The sequence below is a fragment of the Gossypium arboreum genome, chromosome 4, assembly GCF_025698485.1.
Source record: "Gossypium arboreum isolate Shixiya-1 chromosome 4, ASM2569848v2, whole genome shotgun sequence".
NCBI classification, from domain to species: domain Eukaryota; kingdom Viridiplantae; phylum Streptophyta; class Magnoliopsida; order Malvales; family Malvaceae; genus Gossypium; species Gossypium arboreum.
In genome coordinates, this window is record NC_069073.1 from 117,372,871 (window position 1) to 117,390,060 (window position 17,190).

A 17,190-nucleotide genomic window follows, 5' to 3' on the forward strand; every position below is an offset into this window, starting at 1 on the left:
TTAATATACTAAAAATATACTCAATTTTGAAATTAAAAAGATAGAAGAGTTCCTTTTACTAATATTTTATTTAAATTTAATGGATTATTTAGATTCTTTGATGAGTGTAATTTGAGTTAGAGTTTAAAAATGTAGAAAACAATATAATTTGAGCCATAAACAATTTTAAACTAAAGTATGTTGATTTACTTTTTTTTAGGCATAATGGAAAATTTAGTTTTTAAAAATTATGTATTTTATCAATTTGATCAGTTAGATTTGTCCCTTAACAATTTTTGCTTGGTTGAGGGTTGAGACTTCGACAATGACCCCGCCACGGACCATTTGGGCAAGCCCCCACCTTGATAGAGAAGGTGATTTTCTTGGCGTTGGTTATGGACGTGCAGTTGTAGGCTGTTGCGGCTCCATCTTTTGCCATGACTGCTAAATGCTTGTGAAAATGCTTCAAAGGATTCAAAGGAAATAGCTAACGCGAAAGCGTTTTTCGAATTCCTTCTAGTTTTGGTGTTTGGTAGATTGCTTCTGAAGGTGGGAGCCTAATAGGAGATAAATGAGGGGTAGTTGTTGGTGTTTTGCTAGTTTGAGAAGTTTTGATGAACTGTGATAACTGATTCAAGAATTTTACTATGTTTAGGCTATTTAGTGCTCAAGTTTCAATTTTATGGAATTTGTTCTGATATATTATCTTCTGGGTAGTTAATAAATCTTGAAAAAAGCAAAAGAAATTATCATATTTTTTATTGATTTTTACATACTTAAAATTTTATAATATTTAATAAATTTTAATATTTTAATTTTAAAATTTTAAATTTTAAATTTTAACGTCTACTTCAGTGTTGTTTGCCATCTTAGCATCATTAACAGAAAGACTTAAACGATTTTTTTTTAATCATTAAGGGTTTAAAAGGATAAATTTTTTTCCCAAAAGCTTAATTGCTTTTTCATTTTAGGATTTTATTTTATCCTTACGCCTTAAAATTAATTAGTATTTCAGTTAAAAATTATTTAACTCTTTTAAAATATTAATAATCAAATTTAATTTAAAAAAGAATCAATTTGACAAAAGATATAAACGAGAGGACTATACTATTATTTAAGCACTTTATTAATTTTATGTCACCTCTTAAATGTAGAGTGATCATGGGTTGGCGGTGCCCGCCCAAAGGCCCTTAGAAAAATGGGAGGTTTGGGTAAAAATATAGGCCGAAAAATGGGCTTGGGCAAAAAACGAGGCCTGTTTAAAAACGGGCAGGCCTCGGTAAGAGTTTTTGGCCCGGCCCGGCCCAATTATATATTAATATATATTTTTATTTTATTTTTAATTATTTTAAATTTTTAATATAACTATTTTTATTATATTGTTAATTTGTGTATTGTTTTAAGAATTGTTTTAGTATTATTTTTATTTGTTTTAATATTTATTTTATGTTTTTAAATATATTTGATTTATTATATTTTTAAATTTTTTATTTAATGAAATAAGAAAAAAAATTAATATGGGCCGGGCAGGCTCGGGCTTAGTAATTTTATTTCGGTCGGGCTTGGGCAAAATTTTAGGCCCATATTTGGGCGGGCCGGGCCCGGCCTAGTAGTCTGCCTAAAATTTTATTTGGGCCCGGCCGAACCCGCCCGCCCGGCCCGAACCCGGCCCGGCCCGGCCCATGATCACTTCTACTTAAATGTATCACTAATTCAATTATGAAATTACAGAATTAATCTTTTTAAATTATTATTACTATTATTATGATTTTTTTCTTTTCATACTTTTATATCATCTCTAAATAAAAATTTTATTAATGATTTGATCCTTGAAGCATACTCGTTTTTTTACTTTAGTATTTTTTTGTCCCAATTTCACACTAGAATATTTTTATGTTATAGTTTTAGTTCATTTTATTAACATACTTTAAACAAAATTGGTAGCCAATTAAATCTCGCCACATATCTTTTTCTATTAAAATATATATAAACATTAAATTATACATAAAATCTTAAAAATCTAAAAATTGTTAAAAATAATTAAATATTTTTATCAAATAAATAAAAATCATTTGGGTAATTCTTGATCTTTTATTTTCTTCTTCAACATCAAAATTCATCTCATTTGATAATTTTTTATCTTCATTTGGGCAATTCTTCACTATCAAATCCTACTCCTTCATCATCCTATCACCAAAAAAATAAAAAACCACTAATTCCATTACATAATTATATGTTATTAATTAAAAAAAGTTTCTACGCTACACTTCGAAGAAGATGAGAGTATAATTTAGTTTTCCATGTACTTTATTTTTGTCAAATCCTCAATTGCTAGGGCTAGCTAACGCCTGTTTGTTGTTGAAACAAGATAACCAGAAAAGGAAAAAACAACACAGAGAAAAAAAATCCATCTGATTTGAGTTTTCAAGTTCAGTGGGCTCCAAGTCTTTGTTTGAGAATCTGAACGGTGAAAAGAAAGACACTAGGGAGGAAGGTTACTACTGAAATCCTGAACCCATCCAACAATCGACGCCGGAGATCAGAGCGTTGGAACTTCGTAAGTAAATTAGGTAATTCATGGTTTTAGTTGGGTTTGGTGAGAAAATAAAGCGGATATTTAAGTAGAGGATAGGATGATATTTATTGGGAGAATTTCGATTCTAGTTTAGGGAAATTAATAAAAAAATCAATTAATAATATCTGTTAACACCATTTAAATATAACATTTCATTGAAAAATTTCTTTATATAAGTACTGATATATTTTGTAATTTTTAACGAAAATGTTATTATTAAATGAGTAATCATTTAAATTGATTTTTTAACAGTTTCATTATAAATTTTACTCATATATGTGCTCTTTTTTAGTACAATGTCTAGAACTAGCCATAATTCCTCTCAATTTATAAATAGTAGGATAATGCGTTTCAATACACTCAAAGTACTCATATATATACTCTTGCATTGGCAACAATGTACATGCCAATCTAACCAAGACTTAATCGGCAGGTAATTGAAAGTTTTTAGGGTAAACTATCAAAATAGTCACTTTTATTTTATTCAGGTTACATTTTAGTCACTTATGTTTGAAATATTACGTTTTAGTCATTTATATTAACATATTGTAACATTTAGTCACTTAGTCATTAATTGTCGTTAACAGAGTAACGGTAGGCTGAAATGCAACGTTAAATCATTGTTTCAAACAAAAATTTTAGGTTAAATTATACAATTAGTCTTTATATTTTTTTTTGTTTTGAGCAATTGATCCTAATTGTATAATTTAACCTAATTGCTCAAAACAAAAAAAATATAGGGACTAATTGTACAATTTAACCTAAAATTTATGTTTATGTTTGAAGCGATGATTTAACTTGTCACGTCAGCTTACCATTTCACCATTAATGGAAATTAACCTCAATGACTAAAATGTTACAATATGATAATATAAATGACTAAAACGTAATATTTTAAATATAAGTGAATAAAATGGAAGCTGAAGTAAACAAAATTGACTTTTTGAATAGTTTACCCAAGTTTTTAATACAAACATGTGACAAATATTAGAATCCTGCAGGATATCAAAATGGAGATCATCGCGTGCCTGACCGTGTGAAGCTCAACACACTTCCTGTGGATATATTCTACTGCTAAGCTAGAACTCTGAAAGTTGCCAAAATAACACGCACACTGAAACACAGCGTTTTCCATTTCCGTTCACGGCATGATCTTCGAGAACCATCCCCAAAATTTACACCCCAAAATGCGAAAACCCAAACCCTAAACTCACTGCTTTTTTTTCCCTTTATAGTACTACTGTCTTGATCTCTTATATATATTTTTTCTCTCATGGCGGAGGAGGTCATCTCTGGTAGCGGATCTTCGGGAAGAGAAGGAGAGATCAATATAAGAGTAGGATTAACCTCGAGGGATTCGTTAGATTCTCGGTGGGTGTTCCCAGGCGAAGACGACTTTGAGATCGAAGACAATGGCGACGGCGACGATGATTTACCGCATCGAGCTGCGGTGGACTCCGAAGACGAGGATAATCAGGAACACCGTTTGATCCGCACTGAACCACGCGTGGATTCCTTTGACGTCGAAGCACTCGAAGTCCATGGCGCACATAGAAGTGACTACGAGGTACATTGTTCTTTACGAGTTTGTTCTGCTAATCTAATAGGTTATTTTTTCTGTTCATAATTTGGAAGCTCGAATTTATTTGGTTTCTGATTTGATTGCATTGAAGCATGCATTTGGACCTTTTAATTTGTCTGGCTTATATGGAAGTTAATGGGTTATGATTTGGCAATCCTATAATAACCATGGTAACGAAAATTAGATTAGTTTTATTTTATTTTTTATGTTCTTTAATTTTGCTGCTTACTTTTTATGTGTCTCTACTTAAATTTGATCTCAGGATTTAGGTATAGCAAGGAGAATAATACATGCCTTTCAGACCCTCGGAGTTGTATTTGGTGATGTGGGAACAAGTCCATTATATACATTCAGTGTGATGTTTAGCAAGGCACCTATCAAGGGAGACGAAGATGTTATTGGAGCACTATCACTAGTTCTATACACCTTACTCTTGGTCCCCCTTGTGAAATATGTCCTTATTGTACTTTGGGCAAACAATGACGGTGAGGGTATGTCAGATGTTCCCAATCAAGTCCCTATTCATGATCTTTTATGGAGGCCTTAAACATATATGTTAAATATATGTATTCCAAGTCAACTGTTTTACATTTTCTGTTGCTGGTTTCTTGAAGGTGGTACTTTTGCATTGTACTCATTGATTTGCCGGCATGCTAAGGTCAGTCTTCTCCCAAATCAGCTCCCATCAGATACCCGGATATCTAACTTCATACTAAAGTTGCCATCTCCTGAACTTGAGAGATCACTTAAAATAAAGGAGAGACTAGAGGCTTCATTGACTCTGAAGAAACTCCTTCTGGTGTTAGTGCTTGCTGGCACTTCTATGGTGATAGCTGATGGGGTTGTTACCCCAGCAATGTCAGGTTTCCATATCTATTGTTCTTGCCTTCTTTTTTTTTTTTTTTTACAGAACTGCTATGATGGAATAGAGCATTAAGTGGTTTGATTTCTCATTTTCAATGTTTAGATAATAACTTTTGTGTGTATATATCTCTTTATAGTAATGTCTGCTGTTGGTGGTCTGAAGGTTGGAGTTGCTGCAATTGAACAAGGTAAGGTGGTATTTTATGCTATTATCAGCTTTATAAAACATTATTGCTTTTCTGCCTCACTTTTCCACTGTTAGTAAATTCTCTCAGAAAGGACATCTGTTCTCAATTGACCTTGTTGGCTAGGATTCATTTGCATATTTTGACTAATATGTTATTGAAATTTACTTGTTATTTGGATATAGTATGGGATGGTGGTGCATATTATTAGCTTGTAGATCGCATAGCTTCTTGAATACCCTGAGTCAACAATTGTTCATTGTGTTTCTTCAGCAGCCTTTGTCTTGATCGTGTGCCATTTGTAATGATAATTTAACTTTAGTTAGACTATAGCTTATAATTTGGCTAAATCCTAACTCTGCATGTATTATAAACAATGTGGTCTTTTTCCTTTTGCCTTTCTGCTTTTACATCTAATAGTTTTTGCTATATTATTACAGGTAAATATTCATTAACTTAATTCTTCTATTTCCTTCTTTGCTTTTCTTTACTTGCAGATGAAGTGGTGATGATATCAGTTACCTTTCTTGTAATTTTGTTCAGTGTACAGAAGTTTGGAACAAGTCAAGTAGGACTTGCTGTAGGCCCTGCTTTGTTCATATGGTTTTGTTCTTTAGCAGGCATTGGAATTTACAATCTTATTAAGTATGATGCAAGTGTCTTGAGGGCATTTAATCCCGTTCACATCTATTTGTACTTCAAGAGAAACTCAGTTAACGCCTGGTATGCGCTGGGAGGTTGTCTGTTATGTGCAACAGGTAACACATTAAGTGAAGATTATTGTATTTCAAGGTCAACTAATATTGTTATTTTTAATCAATTTTCCTTCTTTTGTGAAGGATAATTTCTGCGAATGTCTCACTGCAAAATCTTTTTGGAAAGTAACTTTTTAATTTGTCAACAAAGTTCAGCTAAAGTAATGCAGTTGATTGAGCTTTGATGAATTTGAACTAGGACATCAATGGTCATATAGGTCATTCTATACGATCTTACTGTTCTGATGATGGTTTATGTTTCAGGGTCTGAAGCAATGTTTGCAGATCTTTGCTACTTTTCTGTACGATCAATTCAGGTAATGGAGCAAGAAAACTCAGTCACCTAATGTTCTGCGTTTTGCACATCCTGTAGATATAATTGCTGGTAGTCCCCTACTCTCATTCTTACAATCTTTTGATTTGTGTGATAGTGGTTGTTTGCAGCTTACATTTGTGTTTCTCGTATTGCCTTGCCTGTTGCTGGGTTATTTGGGTCAAGCAGCATACCTTACAGGAAATCTTAATGGTGCCGAGAAGCATCCTTTCTTTCTTTCAATTCCTAGTAAGTTTCACATTTTATCACAAATTAGTTGGATTAAAACCTTTTCTTTTATTTTGGAAAATTGTCACACTTGCCTTACTCTAAACAGAAAAACTGTTTTGCCCCACGTAGGTGGCATCTTCTGGCCGGTCTTACTGATAGCTAATATTGCTGCCTTGATTGCTAGCCGAGCAATGACAACAGCCACATTTTCGTGCATAAAGCAGTCATCTAATCTTGGTTGTTTCCCTCGTCTTAAAATCATTCACACATCTAAAAGGTTCATGGGCCAGATCTATATTCCTGTCATAAACTGGTTTTTGCTGGTAGGTTGCCTGGTCTTAGTTTGCTCTATGTCAAGCATTAACGAGATTGGAAATGCATATGGTAATATTCCTTCCTAGTCTTTTGGTTATACTAAGTCATCACTTTTGTCATCATTGAATGAATTTTTGGTGTCATGTAACTAAAAAAAATTTTGGATTCGTGGAATATAATGTACTATCAAGTTATTTTTCTGGGGTGTTGAATCAAACTACTAAAGATAAAGAAATCTTCTTACCCTTTTCCTTGCTTTAAATTAAACCGGCTTCTCATCTTTCTTGTTATTGATTTGTTCTTAGGTATAGCTGAGCTGGGAGTCATGATGATGACCACTATTTTAGTCACGATTGTCATGCTTCTCATATGGCAGCTAAACATCATAATCGTGCTGAGTTTTGTGGTTTTCTTCCTGGGTTTGGAATTGACTTTTTTCTCGTCAGTTTTATGGAGTGTGACAGATGGAAGTTGGGTAATATTGGTTTTTGCTGTCATAATGTTTGTCATTATGTACATTTGGAATCATGGTAGCAAGCTTAAGTATGAAACTGAAGTGGAGCGAAAACTGCCAATGGATTTGATGCGAGAAATAGGCTGCAATCTTGGAACAATCAGAGCTCCTGGCATTGGCTTGCTTTACAATGAGCTGGCGAAAGGAGTACCAGCTATATTCGGTCATTTTATAACCACACTCCCTGCTATCCACTCCATGATCATCTTTGTCTGCATAAAATATGTCCCTGTTCCTGTGGTCCCTCAGAATGAAAGATTCTTTTTCAGGCGAATCTGCCCCAAAAGTTACCATCTGTTTCGGTGTATTGCTAGGTAAGATTCTCTGGCTGGAAACTTAGATCCTATTATCTTGCCTGATCAATATTCCATTTCCTCCAATGCTGTGTGCTATCGCTTTACAGGTTCAAGTTTTGTACTGCAAGATTTTTCATAAAAACTAACTGGAATGTCTAATAGACATGTCTGTTGGTGAAGTGCTGGACTTTTCGTTCCAGTGACCAAGGATTTGCAACCTCAAAACACACACATATATATGCGTATAACTAATTGGAATTGTTAAAATGTTACTCGGACAGGAGTTGTGGAATTAATTTGGGGGTCAAATTGAGTAAGGATGAACTAATTTACTTCACTAAATCTCTTTTGAACAAGCATCTTTGATATATTATATCTTCTTTTTTTTTTTATACTATGTGCGCAATTCCTTTGTATTTCTTGCCTTTGTTCACCCTTTCCCCTTGTAGCATTCTCTCAGATAACTGACCAACCACTTTCTCAGGTATGGTTACAAGGATGTCCGTAAGGAAAATCACCAGGCATTTGAGCAGCTGCTGATCGAGAGTCTTGAGAAGTTCATTCGTCGGGAAGCTCAGCAAAGGCAATTGGAAAGTGATGGTGACGAAGACGCAGATTCCGAGGAGGATACATCTTTCTCAAGAGTTCTCGTAGATCCTAATGGAAGTGTTTACTCACTTGGTGTTCCTCTGCTGGCTGAGTTTAGGGGCTCCAGCAATTCCATTTCAGAAGCAAGCATTTCTGAAGAGGTAAACCCCAGCTCCCCTGCAAGTCCATTGATATCTGATGCCGAGCATAGTCTAGAAAGGGAGCTATCTTTTATACGGCAGGCTAAGGAATCTGGGGTAGTTTATCTTCTCGGACATGGAGACATTAGGGCTAGAAAAGATTCTTGGTTTATAAAGAAACTGGTTATAAATTACTTCTATGCTTTCTTGAGAAAGAACTGCAGGAGGGGTATTGCAAATTTGAGCGTGCCGCATTCACATCTTATTCAGGTGGGCATGACTTACATGGTTTAAGAACCGATGTGTGTACTCAAATCAGGGAGGAGTGGTTAAGAAAGGCCGGCGCTCAAATAGCATGCTACAAGAGATGCAAATTCACCATTGTGTTGAGCAAAGCTGGGCGCTTGAATCAGCAAATTTTAGTATCATGTATCCATTCTGATGTTTATTTGTTCTTCCACGCGCTTATTACTCTTCAATACGAGTTTAATTAAATATTTTATTTACACACAATTCATAGGTGGGATTTACACGTGTGAATGGTTATGATCAGTGTACTGTAAAAAATTGAATGGACTATAGTTGTAATTAATAGTTTTTTTTTTTAGTAGTTCAGTGTGATCATTTGAGGAGGTGGGATTTTAGATTTTAATTTAATTATGAAATAATAAATAATAAAAGAAATATTTGTTTTAATATCTTAATTTCACTATTTGGTATTTAAAATATTTTTTTATAAATTGGTTGCATTTTATTATTATTAACTTAACACTGTGAGTGTGTCACAATTTAATTTGTATTATATTTCTAAAGAAGTATCTAAAACAATTTAATTAATAATTCATGATATGCTCGAGTTTTAATGATTTTGTTTTAAAGTTTTCATGATTTTTCTTGCCATTAATCATAGAATATGAATTCTAAGTTTAATTTTGTCAAACGTTTCATCTTATTATTTTTATATAATATTAAAAAATGACGACTAGATAAAAGTACAGGTCAATAAAAGATCACATAATATTCATTAAATTAAAATATAGAAATTAAAATTTCTAAGTTAGTATAATATACAATGATGCAAGTTTGGATATCTACGAATATTCTACTTAAAAATAGACGAAATTTTTCATGGAAACAACTTATTTAATTTTTAATTTAGCCTATAATAATTAATTTACTTAATTTTTAAAATAAAAAATATAATATAATCTCCATTGTATAAAACACATTTTTTTGGATTTTCAATAAAAAGAAAAAGGAAAAAGAAATTCTTCCAAATATCCCCAAACTATGATTTGTATTCGAATTTGGTCTTTAAAATTTAAAGCATTTTAATTATATTCTCAAACATTGGAGTTTATATCAATCAAGTCATTCGCTATCAAAATTGTTAATAATCTTATATGGAGTAAATTAAAATTAATAGTTTTAATAACAGAAGAACTTAATTTATATAATTTCCAAAGTTTAGGGATGTAATTAAAAAATTTTAAAATTTAAGATCAATTTAAAATATGAGTAGTAGTTTGAGGACTTTTGGCGCAATTTTATTAAAGAATGTAAGATAACATATTTGGGAATCAACAAATAGAGTTGTGTGTTTTGCCTTCGCGGTTCCGTATGCCGCGGACGCTATTGTTGAGATGGAATCAACACTTTCAACATTACCCTCCGCTTTTACTCCATTCTCCTTTTCTAAACCCCTAAACCCTAAATCCCCTTTGTTCTCTTTCTCTCAGTCTCCACTCCTTGGCCATGTCGCCGTCCTTTCTTATTCTTTTCCTCTAAGGACTATCTCCTCCATTCCCAAACGCCTACACCGCCGTTTGGAGTGCGTCTCTTCTGGTACCGGCGGCGAATTTGGTGGAAATGATGGGAGTAGCGGCGGCGGTGGCGGTGGCGGCGGGGAAGGAACGGGTGGAGGTGATTCGAAGGCGAAATTGGGAGCTGGAGTGGTTGACGATCTCTCTGCCTTGTCTCCCGATGTTATCATTCTTAATGTTGGGGTATGATAATGATTTTTTAAGGTTATTATTCCTATTTTTCAGATATTCAATTTGATACTTGGAAAAAATATATAGGTAGTTAATTCAAAAAAAGTCACCGAATAAAAAAACTTCAGGTACCAAATTGAACATTGAAGTCAAATTCAGGTACCTAATGGCATATTAACCTTTTTTTTCTTCTTTGAATTTAGGAAGAATTAAAAAGAAAAAGAAAAAAAAGAAAAAAGGTAAAATGCTACTAATTTTTTGTTCTTGAATTTGCTGTGATTTAGGGAATGATGTGCGGCGGGTGTGCTTCGAGTGTGAAGAAAATACTAGAAAGTCAAGTAAGTTAATGTCTCCATTGTTTTTTTCTTCCCTTTTAAATCGAATTATTTACATTTCTTAGTGTGTCATTTTGCTTTAATGTGCAGCCCCAAGTCTCTTCCGCGACCGTCGATCTTAAAACGGCGACGGCAATGGTGTGGCCTGTTTCCGAAGCCAAGGCTGTACCCAATTGGCAAAAGGAATTGGGGGAGGCATTAGCTAAACAGTTGACTAGTTCTGGTTTCGAATCTGAGCTTCGAGGTATGTGTTCAGCATGTATGTGATATAATCCGAGACATTTCGAATACATGAAAAAAGTCGAATATATTATACCCTTGTTGAGTGCAATGTCGAATACTCACACCTGAATCTAAGAAACTTGGAATAATTATAAAAGTGCTTTCGTTGCCATCGTTCTTGGTCAACTTCTTGTTCCTTGAATATTGATTTCATGGCTTGCTTATGTTGCACTGACTCTTATTTTTTTATTGAATTATTCGTGTCTGACACATGCTCTAAATAAATGATTTTTTTTTTGTTTTTTAAAAACATCTGACCATACTCAGATACATAACCTAGTTCGTAGGAGTGTTCATAATTCGGTTAAAACCGAATAACTGATCGAACCGATTTAATTCGGTTAATCGATCGGTGGTCGAATTTAATTTTGTTGAAGGTCGATTAATGACTTTTTAGAATTTTAGTTATCGGTTAATTCTGTTCAAAATCTGTTAATTAAGCGAATTAAATAATATTTATTATATATAATTAAATAATAAATATTATAATTTTGTCGAAATTAATTATGTAGTGTTTTTAGTGTCTTATTTGTTGTTTTCACCTCTATTTAAAGTTTTTGAACTATTTAAAATTGAAATGAACATTAGCAATGTATTTTTTATATGTTCTATACTTATTTTAATCAAAAGATAAAATACATATAAATTTCAGTTAATTCGGTTAACCGACTGAATTAATCGAAATATTTTGATTTAGTTAATGTATTTGAAAAAAATTTCGGTTTGATTAACGGTTAAAGATTTTTACATTTTAAGTAATTCAATTTAGGTATTAACCAAACCTATTGTTTGAACACCCCTACTTGTTCGACAATATTATCTAAGTTTTAGTACCTTAATGTGGAGCTATACACTTAGGGACCATTTTCTAATATTTTGGTGTCATACGCATGGTTGTTGTAGTTCTTTGAGTTTGGTCATTGAATATTTCAGGTTTTTTTTTTTTTTTGGTTACTTTGGAGGTGCTAAATGCTTTAATTAAGATTCAACATCTTAGGGGTTACTCATATAAAGGTTAAACTTTTCAAAATAGTTGAGAGGCTAAACTTTTACAAATGTGCTCAAATTAGGGTTTTTATTTATATGTTTAGAATTACATGACAACTGAATTAAAACATTATTTGGAAAGCAAATATATACATAACATAATTTGAAACCCAATATACGACAATTGAAAATTTCTTATTTGAGCACGTTTGAAAAGTTCTAGACTTTATTTAACAATTTTGAAATGCTTGACCGTTATATGAGCAACCTGGGCCTCAATTTCAGCCTATTAATTTATGAAGTTCTTTTTTGCAAGTAGATTATGAAATGTTGTAAATCTTACGCCAATTTTTTTTCCTGTTGTTTGTAAACTTATGATTAGTGATTCATTTACGCTTGTGAAGTTTGGTTTTCCACATAATTCATGCAAATTTGTGCTTTTAGTGGCAGGTGAGGAAGCTATTGGAGATGTCTCACCACAATAAAAAAAAAAAAAGAAAAAAAAAAAAACTGTGTTGAAAGAGCAACCATAATAAGTCCTTAGATGTGACAGTATGGGCTTTGAAGTTATAGATTTCATTAATTGTACAATTCATCAAGACATTTACTCATTTTGTATTAACTTTACAAAATGGGGGTAATGTAGAATTTATTTAGAGGGTTTTGTTGTTGTTGTTGTATATCACATGATTCATGTCATGGTATCATATATCATCTTTCACACGTGTCTATCGAATAAAAACTAAATCATATGCATTTGATTTTTTTTGGAGGATTACAATATGTCACACTCTTCTCTTTCCTTTAAGGAAATTAAACTATCTATACTCTAAATGCGAAATAAATACTATTCAAAGTTTTGCATCAGATAGGAATATATAAAAGAATATCCATAATACAACATAGAATTGAGTTAATGATAACCAATTGGAGCGGGTGCCTCCCTTAATTCCTTTCCCTGAAATTGAATATCCTGCATATACCCCCCAAAAAAAAAAAATAAGCATATTGTAGGGATTGAGTCTTGGACAAAGTATTTAGTAATTCAAGTTAGCTCATGAATTCAAGCTTATGGATTTAAGTCAAAAATGGGTCATATCTTAATCTAAACTCGAAAGGTTAAACTTGTTATTGCACTAAGTATTTAATAATTAAAGCTTGGCACAGATTGAATTCAAGCCTATGGGCTAGGCTAGAAATGGTCATGTATTGACTTGATTTAAAAATCGAGCTACTATGTTGATCTGAAAGGTTAAGACTTACCAGGATCAAAGATTAGATAAAGCCTTTAGTAATTTAAGCTTGGTTCATACTGAATTCAATCTTATAAGCTAAGGAAAAAAAAGGGATCACGTCTTAATTTGATCTAAAGGCTCTGCTACTAGCTTAACTTGAAAGGCTAAACTGACTGGGATCAACAAAACACTTAGTAAGTCAAAGTTGGTTCAGACCGAATTTATAAGGGTCACATTCCAAATTGATCTACTATTGAAAGACAATAACTTGGCAATGTTAAAATGGATGGCTATAGAGAAACCATTAAAAGAAGAAAATGAGCATGGAAAGTGGAAGAGATGAGTGATACATACAGAAGCGAAATGATTAATATCCCTATGATGAGCTTCGTCAGCGCGAATCACGGTTATAACATCCTTGAGTCTGGCATCTTTAGGCAACCTCCAGTAATCTATGGCAATGGCAGGGGCTGGAACATTTTCTGTTTCACCACTTTCGATTGATTCCAAATACTCGGTGTAGGAGAAAACTGCTTCCTCTTCCAAATACCCAACAAATCTATGCGCCAATTTTGGGGAGCTCAGATAAAGAACAAAGAAGCCATTAAAGAACACTCCCTGCACAGCTAGAACAAGTAACCTTTCGTACCACTTGGGTTTCACGAGCTCCACAATCGTCATCAAATGCATCCTCTCATTCTCTGCTTCTTCAAGTAAGGCTTTAATCCATCCACCACTTTGCTGGAACTTACGGAGAGACTTGAGATGCAGAAGCATCCCGCCAACCATGCCGGGGACTGCCGCCACTGTTTCCAGCATCATTGCATGACAGCCATAACGTCTCTGCATTTCAAATGAACCACAAAGGAACCTCAATGCCTTGAATATAAATATGAATGTAAAAACTTTTAAGTAATTGTGCTAGACATTCTTGTCCGAGATATATACTGGCATGGGTATTGATTAATAACCCTCAAGGACAAAGATCTTTTAAAGATATTCAACATACTTATGTCTGGACATATAAGATGCTAAAATTTACACATAAAATATAAGCTTTTAACTACGAAGTCTACAAAAGAGCCACTCTACAATGCCTTGAAGTGCACATCCGTATATGACACATATCAAGACATAGGTACGAGTATATACCACTCCAAGGATAGTGTCTTCAATGCCTTGTAACCAAAGATACTCATATTGGGCATATAAGAGGTTAAAAGAGTTGCACATCAAAGAGTAAGCTTTTAACTAAGAAATCTACAAAAGACCCACAATGTGTAATGCCTTAAGGTGCACTGTGCACGTCCATGTATGATACATATCAAGACATGGGTACGAGTATGTATCACTCCAAAGATAGTCTACAAATGTAGAAAAAAATTTAAAATATTGAATATATACATATCTGACACATACTTATATCTGACACTCACATCTGAATTTGAATAATTTATATATGATACAATAGAAATGAAAATAATAATATAGAAACACAGCAATTTTGTTTTCTAATGTGTAAAAAAATCCCTTAGAATCTTTAAACATACCAAGACAGTTTGGGATCTAAATAACTGATGGCACAGGTATATAAATGTCAAATGTGTTAAATTTAATGAAGAGTTCAGTCTAAATCTAAAAGCTATTGACATATTAAGAACATAATAAAATACAATCAAACAAATTATGGAATGCTGTAATTATGGAACAGAGAAAGTAAAACACAACAAACCTGGAAGAACAGATCTACAGGAATTCGAAGAAATTTGACTGTTTTGTAAGCTAATTTATCCAGGAAGTTCTTTGGCACATGGTGTTTTTTCAAATCAATTGAAACATCTGCCTTGTACGTTTCCCATGGCTGCATTATAGAGCATAAACAAACAGTGCAAAATTAGATCATCAAACTGAAAGATTGATCGAGAATTTTATAATTACGAAGTTTTAGATAAATCTTTATTTAAAAATTGAAGTAACGGTAAAAACCGATTTATTCATTTTAATAATTTAAATTCCCAGCTAAAGAGAAAAAAGAGAAGTTGCACTTTTTCAAAAAAAAAAAAAATTGACATTCAAACACGAAGATTGATCAACAGTAACAAGTCAACAATATAGCAGCTTCATCTTAAAAGAAAAACATAGCAGCTTAGAATATAGGTGGAAACGAAGAATTCAGCAGTTAAATCGCAGATCTGATCAAAGAGAGGAGAAAATGAATATTATATAGATGTGTGCGTGCGTGTGTATTACTGCCAAAATTGAACCAAATAACTAACTCTTAAGTGAAGGAATAAAGTAAGTCTAACGAAAGATGAAATGGTACCATGAAACAGTTCCAGGGCCAAACGGTGCCATCCTCTCTGGTGATCGTAGGCCTTGAAATCCCCCAATAACTTGACGCAACTACGTCTTTCCCTTTCATCTCTTCCTTCTCCTGTTCCTTCTTCTCCGAAGGCGCTTTCTCCATTGAAGCAGGAGCAGAGCTCATCATCCTTCGCCACTCAAACCCACCAAACATCACTCCATTTCGCTGTCCGCTCAAGTGCACGCTCCTCCCAACCAAGGCGGATCCATACACCATTCCGCCGCCGCCGCCGCCGCTTCCGTAGTACCTCTGGCCGTTGACCAGACATTGCTTCACTGACCTTAATACAAAACGATTCATTTTCTTCTCTCTTTTTTGAATTTGTTATGACTTAATAAGGTCGTTGTTGAGAGGCCATAATAATATATATAGGAGTGGAGAAGCGGGAGAAGGATCGAGGAAAGAATGGCGGGGCGAAAACGGTTTATGATTCAGTGTTTCGCGGTGTATTTTTAATTTTCTTGATATTTAATCTGCCGTTGATAGGATGACAAAATTTTTTTAAGGGTTGATATTTCATAAAGGGTAACATGTTTTATGTTCTTTTGCACTACTGAATTATATCTCCGGCGGCCAACAATAATCTTCTCATTTGAATGTACTTTTTCCAATTTGATGGGATGTATTTTTGGAGTTCTCTTGCTTGATTCAACGAGTTAATTACACTAGATATCCTTAAATTATGATTCATATTTTAATTTAGTCTCTAAATTTTAAAACATTTTAATTAGATCCTTAAACTATTGATATTATATTAATTAAGTCTTTTCATTACAGAAAAAAAAAAGAGTAAACGATAAAACTAATATAAAAGCTTTGAAAACTTCAAATCTAATATTTTCAAAACATCTATTCTGCAATATTTATTTTTTAAATTTCCATTTTAAATTATATTATATAAGATCTAATGTGTCATTTAACAATTAAATTAAAGATTTTAATAACGAAAGGACCTAATAGACATAACCTTAAAAATTTTAAAATTTAATTAAAATAATTTAAAGTTTAAAGATAAATTTAAAATTAGAGACATAATTTGAAGTTAAATTATATTTCTTCTAATATGGAATATAAAAATATATTTACAATAATTTGAAAAGTCTAACTCCTCGAAAGAAAAAGAAAAGTCTTTAACGCGTCTAATAAAAGGATGTTTTAGTACGTTACGTCACTAATATTGCCCTCACAGATTATAAATTTCATTCAAATAAATGAATTACATACTTTAATAAAATTGAATAAAACTCACTCATAACAATAATAAAATATTTTTTAAAAATATATATTTTTGTTTAGATAAATTTTTTGTAAAATTATTTTTTAAAGATAAATAAATTTTTTCTAGTTGGAATTGGATTTTTACAAAAATACTTTTTTAAAAACTTTTTAAAATTAATTGGTAATTAGGTCTCTCTATTATTTGTGCTGAAAGAAAATAAATGAAAATAGTAAATAAAAAGGCTTATGAAACAATTTAACCTTTTTAAAGTTTGCCGGCACCTAAAAGTTTTATTTAGCAATCAATTAAAATAACAAATTTACATATTAAGTCTCTGAATATTTTAGGTCATCAAATTTCAATGTGGTGCTGCCTCTCTTTCATCCTCCACCAGTCATACCGTATTTTTGCATCAAAAAATACTGGTGCTGCCCAT

General features: G+C 32.7%; 3 protein-coding genes across 4 annotated transcripts; 2 read left to right on the plus strand and 1 right to left on the minus strand.

Moving 5' to 3' along the window:
* The first annotated feature begins 2,129 nt into the window (after nucleotides 1-2,129).
* LOC108460584 (potassium transporter 7-like) lies at nucleotides 2,130-9,063 on the plus strand. Of its 2 annotated transcripts, none has more exons than XM_017760129.2 (11): nucleotides 2,130-2,549; nucleotides 3,556-4,121; nucleotides 4,399-4,627; nucleotides 4,751-4,999; nucleotides 5,138-5,188; nucleotides 5,683-5,943; nucleotides 6,205-6,257; nucleotides 6,385-6,502; nucleotides 6,614-6,868; nucleotides 7,105-7,627; nucleotides 8,094-9,063. In XM_017760129.2, the coding sequence occupies exons 2-11, from the start codon at nucleotides 3,828-3,830 to the stop codon at nucleotides 8,629-8,631; spliced, it is 2,571 nt and encodes an 856-aa protein (XP_017615618.1). In that variant the 5' UTR covers nucleotides 2,130-2,549; nucleotides 3,556-3,827; the 3' UTR covers nucleotides 8,632-9,063. The 2 variants fall into 2 exon arrangements, with proteins under 2 accessions (XP_017615618.1, XP_017615617.1); XM_017760128.2 differs by having other exon boundaries at nucleotides 2,208-2,536.
* Nucleotides 9,064-9,910: 847 nt separating this feature from the next.
* Nucleotides 9,911-12,716, plus strand: LOC108457893 (copper-transporting ATPase PAA1, chloroplastic-like). Its single transcript, XM_017757094.2, has 4 exons — nucleotides 9,911-10,343; nucleotides 10,616-10,669; nucleotides 10,757-10,910; nucleotides 12,380-12,716. Exons 1-4 carry the CDS (start codon nucleotides 9,981-9,983, stop codon nucleotides 12,418-12,420), a joined length of 612 nt encoding a protein of 203 aa, XP_017612583.1. The 5' UTR covers nucleotides 9,911-9,980; the 3' UTR covers nucleotides 12,421-12,716.
* LOC108457892 (ubiquinol oxidase, mitochondrial) lies at nucleotides 12,665-16,109 on the minus strand. Its single transcript, XM_017757093.2, has 4 exons — nucleotides 15,494-16,109; nucleotides 14,903-15,031; nucleotides 13,525-14,013; nucleotides 12,665-12,908 (listed from the first exon to the last, which is right to left on the minus strand). The coding sequence occupies exons 1-4, from the start codon at nucleotides 15,833-15,835 to the stop codon at nucleotides 12,849-12,851; spliced, it is 1,020 nt and encodes a 339-aa protein (XP_017612582.1). The 5' UTR covers nucleotides 15,836-16,109; the 3' UTR covers nucleotides 12,665-12,848.
* Nucleotides 16,110-17,190: the final 1,081 nt, after the last annotated feature.